Source organism: Papilio xuthus, unplaced genomic scaffold (assembly GCF_000836235.2).
Source record: "Papilio xuthus unplaced genomic scaffold, Pxut_1.1 DF826945.1, whole genome shotgun sequence".
Lineage (NCBI taxonomy): Eukaryota > Metazoa > Arthropoda > Insecta > Lepidoptera > Papilionidae > Papilio > Papilio xuthus.
The window spans coordinates 3,129,984-3,148,939 of record NW_013531704.1 but is presented as its reverse complement, the minus strand read 5'-3'; the positions used below and the strand labels follow the sequence as shown (position 1 = coordinate 3,148,939).

The 18,956-nt window shown below is 34.4% G+C and overlaps 1 protein-coding gene across 4 annotated transcripts in view; it reads left to right on the top strand.

Moving 5' to 3' along the window:
* zfh2 (Zn finger homeodomain 2) overlaps positions 1-18,956 on the top strand; it is a 193,100-nt gene that overhangs the window by 142,857 nt on the left and 31,287 nt on the right. The window contains exon 5 of one of the 4 annotated variants that reach the window (XM_013316728.1): positions 4,836-4,840. The exons of the other annotated variants lie outside the window; for them this stretch is intronic. Coding sequence (XP_013172182.1) covers positions 4,836-4,840 — 5 coding nt within the window. Of the gene's footprint in view, positions 1-4,835; positions 4,841-18,956 lie in introns of those variants that run through there. 4 annotated transcript variants of the gene reach the window in all.

Here is an 18,956-nt window from a genome sequence, read left to right as displayed (position 1 = left end):
CGACTCTGCCGCATACATTTGATATAATTACTACAGCCACACGTTCGAGAAGCTTGAGTTATAATGTTTCAGCGATGAAACTTCCGAATTCATCAGCATTATCAAAATAAATCGGTTGCGATGTATTGCCCAACATGTTGCTCAAGTAGTTGCGATGGTAATTTTATAGATAACGCAAAGTTACGTACATATTAAACGTAAGCATAGGCGCCCTCATATTTCACAAATAACAACATATACCAGCTTCTGTACGCGTTTGCACCAACGCGTCCGTCACACTTTGATAGTCAGATTGTCTTGATTTGCAGCTGCAATATAATCGATTCCGTCTGTACTTTATATTCCTGGCATATTAAATGAGCTACAAAATCGATACAAATTACCTTAAGATTTGACTGTCAGATGTATTTATGACTGTAGCGAGCAAAATGTTATTGTCAGTTATTCATCGTGGAAAATTCCAAGCTCCTTGGCGTAAAACGTTTCGCCTCTTCCCCTGCCCCGTTCCGACGACCGACGTTCGATTTCTAATTCCTAAGGAATTTAAGCGCTTCGCTCCGGTCAATATTGATCATACACTTGTTGCGTGATCCTCCTCGACACGGGACCGATCAAACTCGACGTCTTATCAATTCTTAATATGATGCCTCTCATTGGGTACTTTTCCAAAACGTATGCAATTGAAAATACAATGATGTGCGCGATCTAACTTGTTAAGTAATGTTAAGTCCTCACCTCGCTGTCTAAACAAATTTATTATACAACATTATGATACAAGGTTATTATAAATTTTCGTTTGATATTTCGAGACATTTATTTTGTGACAAAAGAACAATAGATATTATTTGTTACGAACTTGATTAGTCATGTTGTGCTCTCATTTTTTTATTTTCTTAATAACTTTAGTTATCATTGCGTTTATTTATTCAATTTTGGTATAACAGACAACTCAAAGTAGATCGAAGTATTCAATTTCTAGCATAGATCTTGTTGCAAATTAGAATAACTAAACAACAATGGTAATTTTCGCTTAGTTCTTTTTCTTCTTCGTACTACAAGTAGGTCTTTTTGTACTATTTGGTGAAATATAAGAAAGAAAACTATACTTCTCATAGTCAAGGCTAGGTATTTGATGATATTTCTTGATGATTATAGCCAAGCTAAGACGATATCCACAAACTAAGCCACAATCGTGAGAAAATCTTTGGCAGAAATAACTTAGTTCCTAATTAGTTGTAAATGTTTTCATTTGGAACAAGTGCACATGCAAGAGTACGATAACGAGATTGTTATTAAAGCATGCGGGTCCTAAATGAATCTTGTTATATTTACCTTTACAATAAAAACTGAAAGATCAGAACTTTAAGTGATTCATGTTTTTTTACTTTATTTAATGAAGTCAACTTGATAACCCGGCTATTATTCTGCAATATCATAGCGTAAATTACTGAACTTCTTTCTCTAATTATCAAATTGCAAGCTTACTTAAAATACTGGTCAGACAATGAAAATCTTAAATTCAAATTGAAATCAATTATGACAGTAACTCATAAATTAACACTGTCAATCTAACATACGTCATTTAATCTTAATTCTTCAAAATCACTACATTGATTTCCTGCAAAAAGGACAAAAATCGGCAATTATCCTTATTACGTGGGTAATAAAGAGCAAAATTGTATGACAACAGTTAGATGTAGGAAGGGGCCCGCATATCCGCCATATCCTAATTGAGCCCATTGCGTCGCGCTAAATAGTCGAGATTGGGCCGGGAGCCAGATTGTTATCTGATTGAACGATTCCAGAACGAGCGCGGTTAATGCAATAAGGAAGTCAACGTCTAGCCTTGTTCTTGCTGACAGGGGACAGTGGACAGGGGATGTTGAGACAAATAGACACTATTACTAGACTAGTGCTAGACTCCAGGTTTTTTTTGTAAATGCGTTCTTTTACATTGTCACTAAAATCTTATAACAGAATTTTCTGATTAAAATTTATAAAAAAAAAGTTAATAAGACTTAAACAAGTAAAGCGCAATATTCTAAATTTGAATACTAAATTAAATGTTCATTCGAACTTATTTATTCTTTACAAAGTATCAAGAACATGGTCACCGACTGAGCAATTTAAGCCAAGTACGTAAAGGTGTGAAACGAGTAGTAAATTCTAACAGACTCCTGCAAAAAACGATACCATTAAAAAGCATACTGTGGACGCAATATCGAACTCGATTTCAAGGGCTCTTCGCACAATACGCTGGCCTCATTATGAGGGCCCTTTGTCCTAAGAACCAGTTCCTTTATTTAATTCTTTTATTTGGCAAAAGCAACGGGACATACAATAAGTGTATCAAATCAAAATGCCCCTTCGCTTCGGGTTTCTTTATTCATGACCTCTTCAAGCGTAGTCATCCTGAATGCCGGCTTAACTTTTAATTTTAATTAAACTGGATTGTCTTTTGTACTTATTATTATTGAGTGCGCTACTTGTATCAATGAATTAATATGTACTTTAGATTAACATGTATTAGAAGTATCGTCTTTAATTTGTAAAAATGCTCACCAAATTAACTAGTCTATACCTAATACAAAGTTACAAACGTTCTCTTTAAAGACTACTATTAATTTATTTTCAACAATGATAAAAAGTCCTGTCTCTTCTGATTAAGACGTTTTTAGAGGAAGCATTCGTTTTGTGATTTTTTTCTTAGCTTTTTAAAAGGTACCTTTGATCAGGTTCGTGGAAATGCATTTAGCGTAGTATTCTCGCGAGCAATAAGCACCTATAAGGCGAATCTTCTAGTTAATTATCTAGTGTTTCTAACTTCCACCAACTGACTTCTCACGACTCGATTGCATGGAGATCGTTACAAAGTACTGGCTGTTATCAAAAGATAAAACAAAACTGTTTATTTTTTAATTTTAAAATATTACTTTATAATGATATTTTGCGCTTTCTATTATTTTCATTGATGCCTTTTCTGAAATCTTTGATTTTATAAAAAGGTATTAGCATTGTTGGGGCATGGGATAGTCGTTGTACTTTATGGTGATATTGTATTGATCATAGATATTTTTTTTACTCGATACATACATAGACAATATATTTAGCGGCCAATAAACACTGTTACACCATAAAGCTAATAAGATAATATTTCAATAAAACGCGGCAATCCTACTTCTAATTATATTCCTTTTATATGAACTGTAATTAAATATTATAATTTAACAGTCGACTGTCGATCATGCTATCATAGTTTTATAATTATTACACCTATTAAGTTATCTAATAATTATTATCTAATTACATAAAACACGCGTAATTTATATGTCTTTTTTAATAGTTTAATATAACGTACATTCCATAGCTATTGCAGTAATTAGTACCTACCTATATAACCATAGCTTTATATTGTTTCCTATTATTAACCTGAAGATTATTTCTTTGATGGAATTAATTTGAAATCAAATAATATTATTTCATTGGATTTTTATCCTAAAATAATTGCAAAACTAGCTGTCGCCTGCGACTCCGTCCACGCGGAATTAAAAGGGAACTAAAAAACTTAATTAGCATTTAACACATCGGCGTTCTTCCAGCCTATGTTCTACATCTATGCCAAATTACAGCGAGATCCGTAGCCGTTCTGGAAATATCTTCAAACTTCAACATTTCGAATAGTAACAATTATAAAAGCTTCAAATGCTACAGTTATATGTTTTCATCTATCCAATCTTACGGTAAAGTCACAAATATTTATTCAATTTGTATTTATTCGTTGCTCTGTCAAAGTCGGATAGACAACGCAGTACGTTATTTAGGACAGTAATGGAGGTCTCTAATTACGCTGTGTTTCGTCCGCCTCTCGGTTAATAAGCGTTGCATTGGCAAAGTTTAATTGCTAGTATCTATCGCAATTACACGCATCCACGGCTCAAGGGCAACGGCCACGTGACAACAGATTTCTCTTTTGACCCGAGATGTATTTCCAATTAAAACTTAGCTCGTCGCCTGACAGACTAGCTACCGCAACACGGCCTCGTATCTCCCGCACTGTAGATTCAATGTTTTTTTTTATTCGTAATTAATTCCTATGAAATGTGCTATTGGCACGTTCGTGTTGTTACTCAAAATGGAAACCTTGGAGGTTGAAAAAATCCTCAGTCAACAATAACAATGGTCGCGAATTTGTCATTACCGGCGAACGTGCCCGTAACCCAAACACCGGCCGCCGTCGCTCATGTCTCGTTTATTTTAATATCACCCTGACTTTTTACTCTTTTCCCAAGTTTTTTCTCGAGTCTTTTTGTCCGGCGACGTGACGCCCGAGTTTTCTTATAATAAATAATAAATAATAATCAACGGCGGTATCGCGAAACCTTCAATAAAATATTCATGAATTATCAAAAAGCCTTGTGATTTACTTATTTGCGGGAAGGCAACACAGAGCGCGGCATATCGCGTAAACAAGCTGATCAAACTTTCATAATGATCCACGTGTAGACACAGATTGAAAAACTTTTTCAATCCGAAACTCAACTCGCCAATTAACCAATCTAAAAGTTGCAAAGATTATTTCGTGTTATGATACAATTTAATATTGAGAGGACCTATCAATAAAATAACCACGGAACACATATAACTAGCGACAAAGATTTTATCATTAATAAAAAAGAAAAAGACTCGAAAGACCTGAAAGTACTGGCCTGTCTTTTAGATTTGGCGAAACTTAAAACTTAAAACAATATTTATTAATTGTGCTTAAACATAATCCATTTGCTACATTGTTATTCTTTTGTTTCATGTACCGTCCGTTCCATGATGCCATTAATTAGTATAAGTATGTATAAACATTTTATAGACACAATACTAATAGTATGTTTATTATAATGAAACTATATATTAGAACTATATATTAGAATTTGTTATGACTACCCACCTACCGCACAGTCATAAATTTGTCTAACCTTAATACGGCGTTCCAACTTGATTGATGTGTGCAACATTCTCTTTATGGAATCCAGAATTAAAGTCATCTAGATTATTTTAAATTTACATCACTTTACGGTCGCCACTTAATATTATTATGCACTACCTGAATGCACACAGCAATAGCGAGTATTTAGCATAGACAAAAGAATTTCTTGAAACAGACAAAATCTAAACTCGACGAACGAGTTGCGAATGAAAATTTTGATATATGGCCGTTATTCTTGGAGAAGATATTCATTAACAGGCTGCAATTGTTTGTTCCTAGACTGTCGACAGTGTGACTGTGACGACTAGATTTGGACTTAGGGTTGTCACTCGCAGCAAATTTGAATCTTAAGCATATTGCGCATCCTCTCTAAACTTATATTTTCATTGCACAAAAAACTGTAGCTCTATATTAGTCTTATCCTTATTATTCCATGCATTAGCATCAAATATATATATGCTATCAATTTTTGAGTTTTGTATTCATATACAAGTGCATATTTTTGGTGGTTTGTATCAATAACTTATCCTGTGTCACGCTTAAGAATTTATAAAGACCATAACGCAGTAGTAGTGTCATTCTCTTACTTGTTTAGAGTTAGTTTTTTATAAATTGCACACCCCTGGTGCATATTGGAATATAGCGACGTGTCCCGAACTTTTTTTCATTGTATAATGTTAGCTAGAAGCTTCGCGAGCTGATTATTCGATGATGAAGTGCACCTGTTGAGCTTACATACGATTTTCTAAGAACGGCCAACAATTTTATTTCACATGCTTAATACACGACGCCGCAACAACTTTGATGTCATTTAGCGAAAACAATGGAAAGATACGGGTGCTCAGTTGCATGCTAATTTGGACATTTTATTTAAATAGACTTATTTCTATTATGAACGCGTCACGCGAGTCCAACTACTGTTGAAATTTATAATGCTATTTTTACGCCTAAATGACTCACATGAGATTGTCAATGGGTTCTTTACACTGCATCGGTCGATTCATTACATGTCGATTCGATTTATGCAAGTTGTTGCATCGGGATTAAAAAGTCGTTTACCTCTCTAGTTGGGTCGTTTCGTCTTTTTGTCGAGAGCGCTCACGGTTGTTAAATTTCTATTCCGTTATGAAGATGTAGGGGCAGCGCTCAACACACACCGCTCGGCCGCCCGTTAGGTCCGCTTAATCCGAGCAATTTGCATCGGCGTACCTTATGCGCTTCCCTGACGCTTTTCGCTATCATAAAGTGATCAAATGGGTGATCAAACGCGGTTGTAAATCAGTGCTGTGAGACTTTCCCTCCGTCGTTACGATTCTCCACGGCGCCTTACTCTGCGCAGTTTCAGTCAACTCGACAGCTTTTTGCTTGTGCTCTTACGCTAATACCTTATGATGAATTGAAGTTTACTTCCCGGCGGTAACGCTGCTGCACCTCAATTGCCATCTGCATCATACGCAGCAACAAAAAATTATCAAACATCTCCTCGATGTCACATCGAGAACATACTCTTCCATAATATGATGTTATATTTATCGCTATGTTGTTGGAAGAGAAGTCGCTTAGATCTTCGACTCAATCTTCCTAAACTACATGACTCAATAACAGTTGGTTGGTTAATCTTTAAAGTGGTTGCTTTTCACAAAATTTGACTGACGTCTATAATCTACTTTTATATAACTTCATATTTAATTTCATCACATTGAAACACTTTATATTCCATTGGCGTTAAAATTCTCTGTGCTTAATTCCTCTACCATCCATAAAATACATTACACTTACAACTGAAGACCACAAATATCACGAATCAATCCTACATTTAAATTTATTTAATTTAAAATGCACCTTTTAAATGCAATGATTCGAAGTAAGTTTGTCGAACTGTTATCTATCTATTGGATTTAGAACATAGATAATCAGCATAGATATCGATCTAACGTTATAAAATCGATGTCACACCGAGAAATTCGATAAAACAGATATCGGGGATAAAAAAAATGTAGATGGTGTATAATAAGGTATAAGATCATTGGTATGCGAGTTACGAACACACGAACAAAAGACGTTGTAACATCCTGTTCCCGCGACAACACTCCAACTCTTATTATTATCCTAATGACAAAAATTTATAGGTCCTTAAATTCGCCGTGATGCAAATATTAAAAGCTTTTTTATAGTGGAGAAATGAGGATCGTACCGAAAAACCATTGTTGCGAAAAATTCAATATTTTTATTCAAATATGTTTGCGGCTTAAGCATCATATCGATGCGATAATAATAAATAATACGAGACGGACATTGGGCAAATAGCAATAACATAATTTTCGAGCTAATTCGATGATAAAATTTTAAAATACTGGCACGACAGTATAAACAACACTTTTTTCTTTTTTTACAGGCAAGTTAACACTCGTGAGTGTCTTTTTTATGTTTTTTTCCGTGACAGGTTTAGTTGAGTCAATTTATAACATACGTCAAATATTGATTCGACTAATGTTCCACAAACACTCATTTTGGAATCGATCGATAACTTATTTGCTTTGCTAATTTTAAATGTGACGCCACGAATCAATTATTGTTTTAATTTTCACATTAGTATAGAGTTCATAACTATAACTAACAACATATTACGAACAAGAAAATCAACGAGATCAGTTTGAATTCTTCTATAGTAAAACTAGCTATCTTCAGGGTTATATTTGTTAAACAATTAAGATAATATGCCTAAGTTGATAAAGCTCTTTATTATCATTTTAAGAATACTGCTTCTGTTACCTTCCTTTTTATTAAACAGCCAGTTATTTAAATCAATTAATTTTAAATATATAACCTTATCTATTTTTAAATGCAATATTTCATTGTATGTTTTCTGATGGACATATTCGTAAATAACATATGCGTGTGTTAGAGGTTACTTTGTTTTCAATGCACCTTATTATTCAGTCCCGCGATACATTAGCGATGTGCCTCATATCGGCGTATTTATCTTCAATCCCGGGATCTGCATGAGAAGCGGACGCGTCCGGGACTCTGATCCCGTGAATTTTTATGCAAATACCTGGTCGTACAATGCACAGATTGAATGTCCATCACTCCGCTATGTATCTTTCTTTTGTTTGAATGTCTGATGTTTGCAATGCATTATGCTTGACGCATTATTTATTCTTCCTCTTGCGAATATTTTCCAACATTTTAATAATTGCATTGTTTAGTTGCAACAAGATTTAAAACAGTAAACAAATTAGTTGCACTAAAAATGCAGAATACGTTAGGACATTCGTATGTAGTTTTAATTTATCATAGAGCGTAACATTGAAAATAAATTAAAGGACATGTTTTTGAGAAGCTGAATATTATAAATCGAAAAACTATCTGAAAATTATGACGCGTGAATAAACTTTTAATGAATTAGAGTGGGAAGATATGTTTTAAAATTATTCTATAATAGGATATTGACATTTGTTATTAATGTAAATTATACATTATTAAAATTTAGAATATGCAGCTATTAATATTGACAATTTAAATTCATTGCCCAGTCTGCAAATAAATAATTCAAAGCGATATTTAAACTTACGAGTCAAATATAATTTGCATGACTATTGTGTTTTCGTTATCTTTACATTATTATCTATATATTAAACATATTTCATCAGTTTTATTACGTTAATTTTAAGCAAGAAAAGATATTGAACTCTAACATGGAAACGTTTCAACGAATTATTTATGTATTAAGTGAAGGCGTTATTGAAAGAGCCGGGTTCTACCGAATTCCCGTTGTATAATCAAAGATTTTCTCGCGTATTTTTATTGATTCTCCCCGAGCTATCACCCCCTCCCCCTACCTCCTCCGCCCCCAGGAAGCTGGGCTGGAAGCTGCCTCCTACCGCGCATTCATAATACCATCGACACATGCGACGCACTTGGAAAATGGGACTGTAATTTCAATGCTATAAGAAACAATTTCCAAAAACATATACATCCGTTTAAAAGAATGGAGCAGAATCGTGCGTTACCAGCCACGAGATATTAAGCGTCATATAAATTACATTAGCATATAAATAAAGTATTTTTGTTGCGTCGCCATGGCCGGCAGTGCTCGGGTCCTTTATGACTGCGGCCGGGGAGCGCAATGTTTTTGTTGATCTTTTTAGATAAAAGCAACGTCTTAACGACCGTAAGCAAATACGTGTAATCGATATACATATCGATATTGCTTATCCGAGACCATAAATAATTTTTGTAGGAGCATTAAATTAATAGCTTCACGAAAAATAAATAGTATGATTCGATATTTAAGATGGAAAATTCCATTCATTTTACATTTGATTCAATAATATACCTTTATGTCCTAAGTTTACAATTAGATTTTGTTCTATTTAATATAGTAATTTTTTGACGTCATAATACAATATATTTGTGTGGGTGTGAACCGATATTAGTAAGGTTTTATAAGTATTCACTTAAAAATAAACGCATCTACGTAACACCCCTAATCCAATGATATGTACGCATCATTAAAGCTCCGGATTCATAGAGTTAGAATTTTACATACAATTCTATTATTATTGTACCCTTTTAAGTGTGATTTGTGACCAATGTAACTATATCGTTGACCCAATCCATCCTAAATTTATGTACTTACATCTTAAAAACAGTTGCAAGAGGCAAATAATTTCTAATCTGATTTCTATTATCAGACTGCTGGATATAGTTCCTAGAATTGCGTCAGCGTTATTACTCGTTGCATGGCAGATATTTTTTTCACAAGGATATTTTTTCAAATTAGTATTAGCTCTCCAGTTACGTTATCTTACATTATTTTCTAATGAATAATATATAACATCGTAACATTATTACAAAATTTCTTCCTCGAATAGAATTGCCAATTCGACTATAAGATACGCGGCCCGCTAAATTTATTCCCATAGGTACGGCGTTCGATCATTGACGTTTTTCTCATTTCCCTCTTACGTTTTTCCTTATTCGCATTCCTATATAGAGACACGAGACATTAGGCATGTCGGACTTTACGTTGTGAATACTAAAACGTATAAGAAATATTATCATCATATGTATCTAAGAGCGAGTTGGGAATATCTTTGGGGCATGATTTGGGATCGGGTGGCGCGGAGATAAATGTGGGTCGGAGACATGTGGTTACGTTGTTACGACTTTGTCTTGATCATAAGCGGGGTCAGTTATAGCTACTAGGCATTCTGTTTGATAAAGAGTTTTGTTGATTGCTTGACTATAACAATATAATAATGTTCTATTTATACAATCGTTATAAGAATAGACATGTAATTATAATCTGATACTTAAATGACGTAGATTTAATTGTGACAATTGAAATGATTGTTCATACAAAAGTACAAAGGAAATGTTATTAACATGTAACAATCAGTCATAATTCCATTGACATATTAGGTACAGTCAAACGCGAAATAGCCGAAAAATAAATTGTCATAGCGGGAACAAATCAAAAATATATGCACCCTTCCTACCTACGTGAGGTGGTTGCGAGCGATCGATTTGCATGGGAACCATCACCGCGTCGCGTGCTCACATTTTTTTTATTTAAATCTACTATTTAGATATGCCGCTAGGCTTTTCTCCTGAGCCACGACAACGGAGCCTCGAGAAGGACTATTTTTAGTTTGGGCACATGCCGTGTGCTGAATACATTGGTGGCACGCGTTGTGGGCACCATCTGCCAAATTTATTCACGCCATTCTAGTCTTTATGCGGTACGCGTGTGAATTATATTCATTTATGCTAAATTAACTATGGATGCGTAAGGATAGTGCACCTTAAATGCTACGTAACATTATAATTTTAAGTATAACAATTGAAACGTCATGTGATAATGTTAAGTGAATGGTTTTAATTAGGTAATAAAAAAGTTTGCAAACAAGCTAAAATTACAAAATACTAACATCATTAATTGACAACTTATAAACAGCGCTATGAAAATATGAAATGTAATCAAAAAAGCAATTTAAGTTTCTCTATGGGGATAAATAAAAATGTTCCGATGCGATATAAATTGGAATCGAGCCACGGATGTAATTCGCGGTAAACTCGTGTGAGGCGCATACTGGGACATGTGAGGCGCACTCTGGGGTGTATGAGGCGCACACTGGGATTGTGTGAGGCGCGCCCGCCTTGCTTTATGTTGTATGTGTATGCTTTATGAGAGAAAGACTCTCATAAAGCCTCCTTATCTACGATTTCAAGTCCATTTCATTTGAATGTTCGCTAAGTACGTTCCGCTTCATATTATTGCCAAGTTTCATATTTGATATACGTTTTTTATTATTAAGGGAAGCGTTTATTTATACCCCCTTTTCCTTGTATCTCCACGTCATGAGACACACAAATATATTACCGTGTAGAAGACATTTTTAGAAGCTTATTATGTAAATTATAGAGAGAGACTTTAGGTTGTACCTTGGTAATAACAAATTTATTTGTTTTATTTTCAACTAAATAAAGATAATTAACTAACTTTCCTGATAATTTTCTCGAAAAATATTGGCCCAAATGTTAGGTTGAATGCTACCAATACCTATTCAAAGTGTAGGTATGAAAATACCTACAAAGCTGGCCCTACCCAGCAGGATGTTCTTGCCTATCACGATACTTCCCTCGCCCTAATCAAGCTTGAGGCGCCGATGAGTTCGTTGTTCGAGTAATTAAACTGCACAACGCATGCGCGAGCCCCGCCCAGCGCAGCCTCCGTAGCCGCCCGCCCACCCTTTAATTACTGCCAAGACATTACCCCTTAATGCTTTTATATAAGAACTCACGTAATTACCTTTCAGAAGCACAAAGTGCTTTTAACCTAATTTCAGAATCGATACGCGATTGCCTCTTTACTTACGATGTTACATTTTTACTTGTATTTTTGTAGAAAGCTTTGGATTTTTATCTTCATATTTAAAATGAAAATAACGATGATTTTGACACTAGAAATGTATCATCAACATTTTACAATTAGACAGATAACAATAGGATTTTTATTCACATGTTTAATTTATTGTATATTATGTTTTTCAGTGATATATAAAATGTTTCTGATAAATCTGGAATAGCACCTAAAACTGAAATAACTATTTCCTTAAAAGTTTTATATGTTACAAATGATCATGGCAACGTTATGTAAGGTGCGTGGAGGCAGACTCTCATTTGTTACAAAAGGGTGATCCTCTGAATGCGGGGCACGTCTCGTAGCTTTCTCATTTTTCACTACATTGGTTTTACGTGTGAATTATTGTTCGTTACACTCCAACGTCGCACACTTGTTTATTTGTAGAGTTTATAAAACGAAGAAACGAAAGGTGTTTACAGTAAAGCGTGGCTTTATCGTCTGTTTATAAATTAATGTAGTTCCGAAAATATGTTCATCTACGTACTAGTGACATATAAATTTTACACGTAATTTAAATAGAAGAGAATATTCGTAAGTCGTGTTACATTTTCAATTCGTCGGCAGAGAGCTAATGCGACTATTTATTCCCGAAGTCTACAAAGCGGCAGCAAAGCCAGTCTAAACTCAATCTAAATTTCATTTTACGCCTCAAGTATCACATACGAGCATACAGAATAGACTGCGTCCTTCGTAACTCTAAGAACGTCCGCTGTCAAATTTTAATTTCTCCCTCAAATATTTACCAAAGGAAAAAGGATTCCCCCGGCGGGCCGTGTTCTAATAAGTTTTCCATAAGAGCGCGGGGCGAGTCGGGGTGGGGTGAGGGGGCAAGAAAGAAGGCAAAAAGGCTCTTATTGTGTTTGCGAAGCTGGCGCATCCGGACGCATACATAACAAGACGAATATGTACTCAGCCACCCCTTTCGGACCGCCCCCTAAGCCTCGTCTGAGATGCTGAACGAAAATTGCATTTCCGAATACTAATTCCTCGCTTTCAGCTAAGCGTTACTCATTCAAATACTGACGGTATTACGTACAATTTACTATCGGATTTTATTTCGTACGTGCGAGCTAATATCGATTTAGCATTTAAAAAATCGATTAAACTGTTACGTAATTCGATACAATATCCGCAATCACATAGCAAACCTATTTATTGCTAATTTAACCGAATCATTCTGTATATTTGATTTAAGATTTGTTTTGCATGAATTCAATCATAAGATTGAAACTGAATGACAAAAATATACCGGCACCGCGCGCATACACAGAAAGATCTTTGTATAATTTTTAAGTAGTTTATTTCTTAATAATATCACGTGATCTTGCAATTCATTGAGTAGATAGACAGCAAAAAGTTTCACGCCAAAAATAACAACAATAAACAATTCAAAATAACAACAATCGAACAACGGATATGATTTTAAATCTTGGACACCTTATTAACTTCTAGTCTATTGTTTAAACAACTATCTCTTGTACTTAACAATACAAAGTATTGGTATATCCGTAGATTCATTGTGGTTTTTATCCTTTCTTTTTAAAGTTAACTTTTAAGAAATGTTCTAAGACTCTCATTATTTATGAATAGAAATTGATTACACTTTTTACTTTAACAAAAACAAGGCACAATGCATTTTCGATTAAGAAAGTCAATCGTTATAACATCTACAGTTAAAGTAACGTTCTTATGAGCTAGCTTCCAGACCAAACTAAATATTACATATTGATTTATATCTACCAAATGCCAGTACAAATAGCATTATAAATTCAAACACTTTTCGAATTCTCCGAACATTGTCTCTGAGACCAGACGAAGGTTAGGGTATATGAAATTACTTTGTTTAACCTTTTTACGTTATTTTTTTTAAATAATAAAGAGTTATTTCTTTTAAATTAAATTATTATAAATTATACTCCAGCATTTTTAAAAAATTCAAAAATCTACTTAGAATAAATTTAATTTATATAGTCACTTTTATCTCAAAATATGTTTTGGTATTATTTCATTAAACTCAGAGAGAGAAGCCACACATCAAAACTTTAAACGGATGCAGACGGAAAAAAGACTTCGATTGTGGAGACAGGGCAGCGCGTCCTCCGGGTCCTTGTCAACACCAAATAGGTCCAAAATTGCTTTTCCCATCGATTATTTGAGACAGACTTTAATGTTTTTATTTAAGGTTAGCGGGTATTGAGCGTTGACCGTTCGGCTTAATTTATTGCGACTCGCGGCTTTCGCGCCGCGCGTTTTTGACGCGAAAAAATGCGATTGTCGAGCGAGTGCCGCGCGAGTCGGACGCGACTTTTTATCTGGATCGCTTTAATTACTCCGTGGGTGACATAAGACGACCAAATGTTTTAAGAAACGGAGGAAAAGTACTGAAATAAATTAAATTATTTTAAAACAATTGGATTCCCTATATGTATAGTAATACAAATAATAGTTTATACAATTCAGATCTATGCTTTGATTCTCCATTATGCTAACTTAATATATCAAATCAACATTAATTTAATTTGTCCACATTCTTACCATTGCCCCCTGACTAACAGCTGCCCGCAATTGCAGATGCGTTGCCTACCTCTAATCGACAGAGACGAGGACGCACAGAAAGAGGATATTTCCCTTTCCTAGGCATCCCTCCTGCGTCAAATCCACTTTTATATAGTTGTTTATAATTCCATTTGCCGTTTATTTTGTTCGATGGAACTGTTTTATTCCCAATACCATTTAGGAGGTTCGGAACGTGGTGCGCAGTAAAAACGCGTCGCGAGAGACATTTCTCGGCGATTCTCCGCCGCGTGTTAATTGCTTTAAACTAAACGAAATATGCGTACTATTTAAGAACTTAATTACATACTGGTTCACCTCCTTTCAACGCCATCTTGTAAACTTTGTTGGCAAAAACTTAATGCATTCTTACTTAAGTGGCTTAAATAACTTTTGAAAGTCATTTAAGCAAAAAGTAATGAGTGCTTTCTACATTAATTATTTTATTTTACAAAAAGCTTTTGACTCTTATAAATATTTAATTAAATAAAAACAAATGTGATGTTTTTTTTAGTAAATATAGCGTAGCACTGACAATTAATAATATCAAGGAAATGAATATAAATAAACATTAAATTAATGATACTGTTCGTAATGTTAAAACATTAATCTGAAATCGTCCATTACTCAATGTTTACTAAGAAAATATAAGCCACCTTACAGTAAATTGTTGTTGATTAAGTAAACACGTCCTTTAACTTATGGGTCAAACATAAGCAGAGAGCTGTTGTAATTCTTGATGTTTTGATTTATTTTTCTGGGACTTATAAAAAAAGATAGCCAGTATATTCCTAAAAGATTTGAAGGCGAGCCCCCTAACGGGCGACTTCAGAAAACATGCATTTTTAAAGCGACCGCGCCCGCCTGAGGGTGTAAGGGGAGAAATTACAAACGAAAACAGCCTTAATTTCGAATGTCATCTCCGTTCCATATAATCTTCTTATCGTTTTATACTTTTGGTCTTTGAAAATTCATTTATTTTTGTTTGTTTAAGGAAAAGGTCCGCCGAATTCTTGATTCACTTCGAGATACGGTTTATTGATCTTCTGATCTTTTAAGGTTACTTGTATTATGTTTAATTTCGTACATTACGCTTGGTCTCTTCGATTCTTATATATATATAACTAATAAAAAATACTAAAATTTATATTAATTTAATGTTATAATTTAAACAAAATTTCTTTCGATGAGGTATATCACACAAGAAAAACTTTAATTAATGAGCCTTTGTAATATTAACTCACAAGAACAAATTCAGGACTAACACATTCCATGGTTATTTTTCCATCTTATTGGTGGATGTAGATACGAGCAAACAATAGGACGTCAGAGGTGGATGTCGCATTAATCAGGTGTAGTGCAACCATAATTCAATCAGCATATACTATATGTACGGGCACCGGCCCTGGTCAGGGGGCTTTATATCTCTACGGAATGACCATTGAACCAGATGTACGAATGTGTTAGGATGCGGTATATTAAGTTTAACACAGTTAAAGTTCAATTATACATAATATTTTTTTATGAATATCAATATTGAGATATTCTTATGTATTGGACAAAATACTTTGTACTTTTGAGTAATATTTGAACAAATGTACAAAATCATTTGTAATTAACCTTTTATGTTTTCACTGTAATTTAACTCACATTTTTTACATTAGGTTTTTATTCACTTACAATTTATACTAAAACGATTAAATAAATAAAGATTGCACATAATATGTGATAAATAGTATAGGAATATATTTTCTTTACTTTATTCCTTGCAGTAAGTTTACAAATTACATATTTAAATATTGGCTATAAATACCTCCTCCACTTTTGTTTCTTACACGTTCTCTCAGGAGCGAGGCGAGTCTTTCATATTTTACATAGAATGCGGCGCGCTGTCAATACGGCTGAGCGCTCGGTCTCAATCACTCAGACCGTATCGATCGACCATTTGCAAATACGACCAATGATAACCCAGCCGGAGATCAAACGTCTGATTAATGAAAGAACCATAATGAGTCCTCCGTATGCTTCTACATCTTACAAATTCTCATACATTTAAACACTCGTATGGAAAATTCTTTAGTTTCCTTGCTAGATTTACGTCAAACTTTTTCAATCAAAAACGATACTTATAATCTTTTTAATAAAATGACAACATAGTAATTGGGACTACTACAAATACGATTATGTATCCTTGTTTATCCTCGAATTTTATATGACCATGTTTTCGGTAAAGTAAAACATTTTTTGTAATTACGTATTCGTTCTGGAAACCTACATGCACGCTTTTTATTTAATACTAATTTATAACAAGCCGTCCATTCCGAGAATGAATAACATTAGACGCCATTAATTGGACTAAACCAATAAAGACGACATCTCAGGACACGTGTAGGTCCGTTTTTAATAGTGGACGATGAAAAATAAAGCAAGATGCTCGCTTCGGCGTATTCTAAATATTTCTTTGGGCGGCCGAGGCTGTGTTTTAATTGTTGTTTTTGTTCGGATTCCGTTTTTTGTGATTGATTCAGCGTGCAGTTGTCATTGTATCCGTTTGGGTTTCGAGCACGTTTTTTCGTTCGTCCGATTGTCTGTATGTTTTAAGGGACTAAATCGGGGTTATTTATTATTTCGCCGCGGTATGGTAATGTCCGACGTTTAATCAATATGATGAATTTCAAATACAGTGCCTGCCTACTCTTTATTAAAATTTATTGTGCTTCACTTCACAGACATGATGCACGCGGGCATACATTGTTAAATATTTAGTGGAGCATCGTTAAAAACTTTTACGACCATTTTTTGAATGTTCAAAAGAATGGGTCATAGGACATATGACTGCCGGCACTGCCGACATTGTGATGTAATGGTCGAATTTGAAATTTCCTAGCAATATTTAACTTACCCGTACATCCAAATAACTCAGTTAAGGGCTGACATACATACACGACATTGGCGTATTACTTACTAAACGGTAGATATGCATCTATGTCTGTCCCGATAAGGGTAGAAAGAATATCGTAAAGGTTTATTATACTCACTAAATACTTGCCGTAGTAGATTAAATAAGATAAACGACATCAAGCCACGATCTTTAATGTAATACTAAATAATCGGGAGTCAAAGTTAGGAGTCGCGAGTCATTCGCTGAACATTCATCATATCGACATGGCTGCACCCCTAGCATTAATACGTGCCTTTCATAATGTTTCATTAAGCGGTAATGTGTTTGCGATATACGATCGCCAACATTGAAACGCCACGAAAATTTTACATTAGCTTAAAATGATCGAAAGCATTATCTACACAAATACCACCAATCGCTTTTAGGGATTATTAAAAGATTATATTCATTTAATATACTTTTCAATAAACTAAACCATAGCATTACCAGAACTGAACTAACCCGGTGTTAAAAGAGTAAAGCATTTAATTTGTTACATAGTTGTTTTGATTCAATCAAGGCAAGACTTATCCTCGACTCTACAGTTTCTCTGTCCAATAGACGGCATAATAATGGTAAGGCATCTTAGTAACAAAGTTTATATACATCTTAGCGATCTGCAAACTCCGCTTTACGACTAATGCAGATTACCTACGCAACAAAACAGCCGTATCATGTTTGCACAGGGCCAGATCTGGGGCAATTTAAAAGAGTAGATACGCCGACCGCCAGAACAAAATATAAACCGTTTTTACGATCGCTCCCGTTGATTTATCTCTTATTCATAATTCGATGTTTCTGTACATCAGCGGATTTAATAACTCGAGATAGCGATCGCTTAGACCGATGTAAAACTGTTCGCGTCTTATGTAACAATCATAAAATACACATTAAGACGCATTAAGCGACCGGCGCGGGAGACTTCAACCGTTCAAGTCTTTTATCCTTAATCTTGAGCTATTTTAAAACGCAAAGAGATTCTGGACGTTTATTGGTTAACGTCATAACTGCTTTTATTGCTATAAATCGTTATTAAAGCAATGTTATTTTATTGTAGCTATTTCAGAAAATGTTTCCTGTTTAAAAACATCACGATAAAATTTTAATACTAGATATCTAATCAATTTGCGGCAGATCAACAAACACGGATAAGATGAAAACCGTCCGCGGAGTTTTAAATCTTACTAATATTATAAATGCGAAAGTTTGGATATTTGGTTGGATGTTTGTTATTTAATATCTTCAGAACAGTTCAACAGATCCCGCTGAAATTTGCTAAGGATGTATGATGTGCATAGTCGGGAAGAACACATAAGCTACTAATTAAGTTTTTTTTAATTCCACGCTGATGGAGTCGCGGGCAAAAGCTATATTTCCATAATATCAGCTATTTAAGTAGATTTAAGACGCGATAAAACGGAGTTTATTAACTCCTTGAATACAAAGTACACCAGCTGTCACTTCTTATTGACATAATAATTACCTTTAACGATATACCAATACCATATTTATATCTAGTAAAGGTAAACACTTAATTAACATTGTAAAGTATC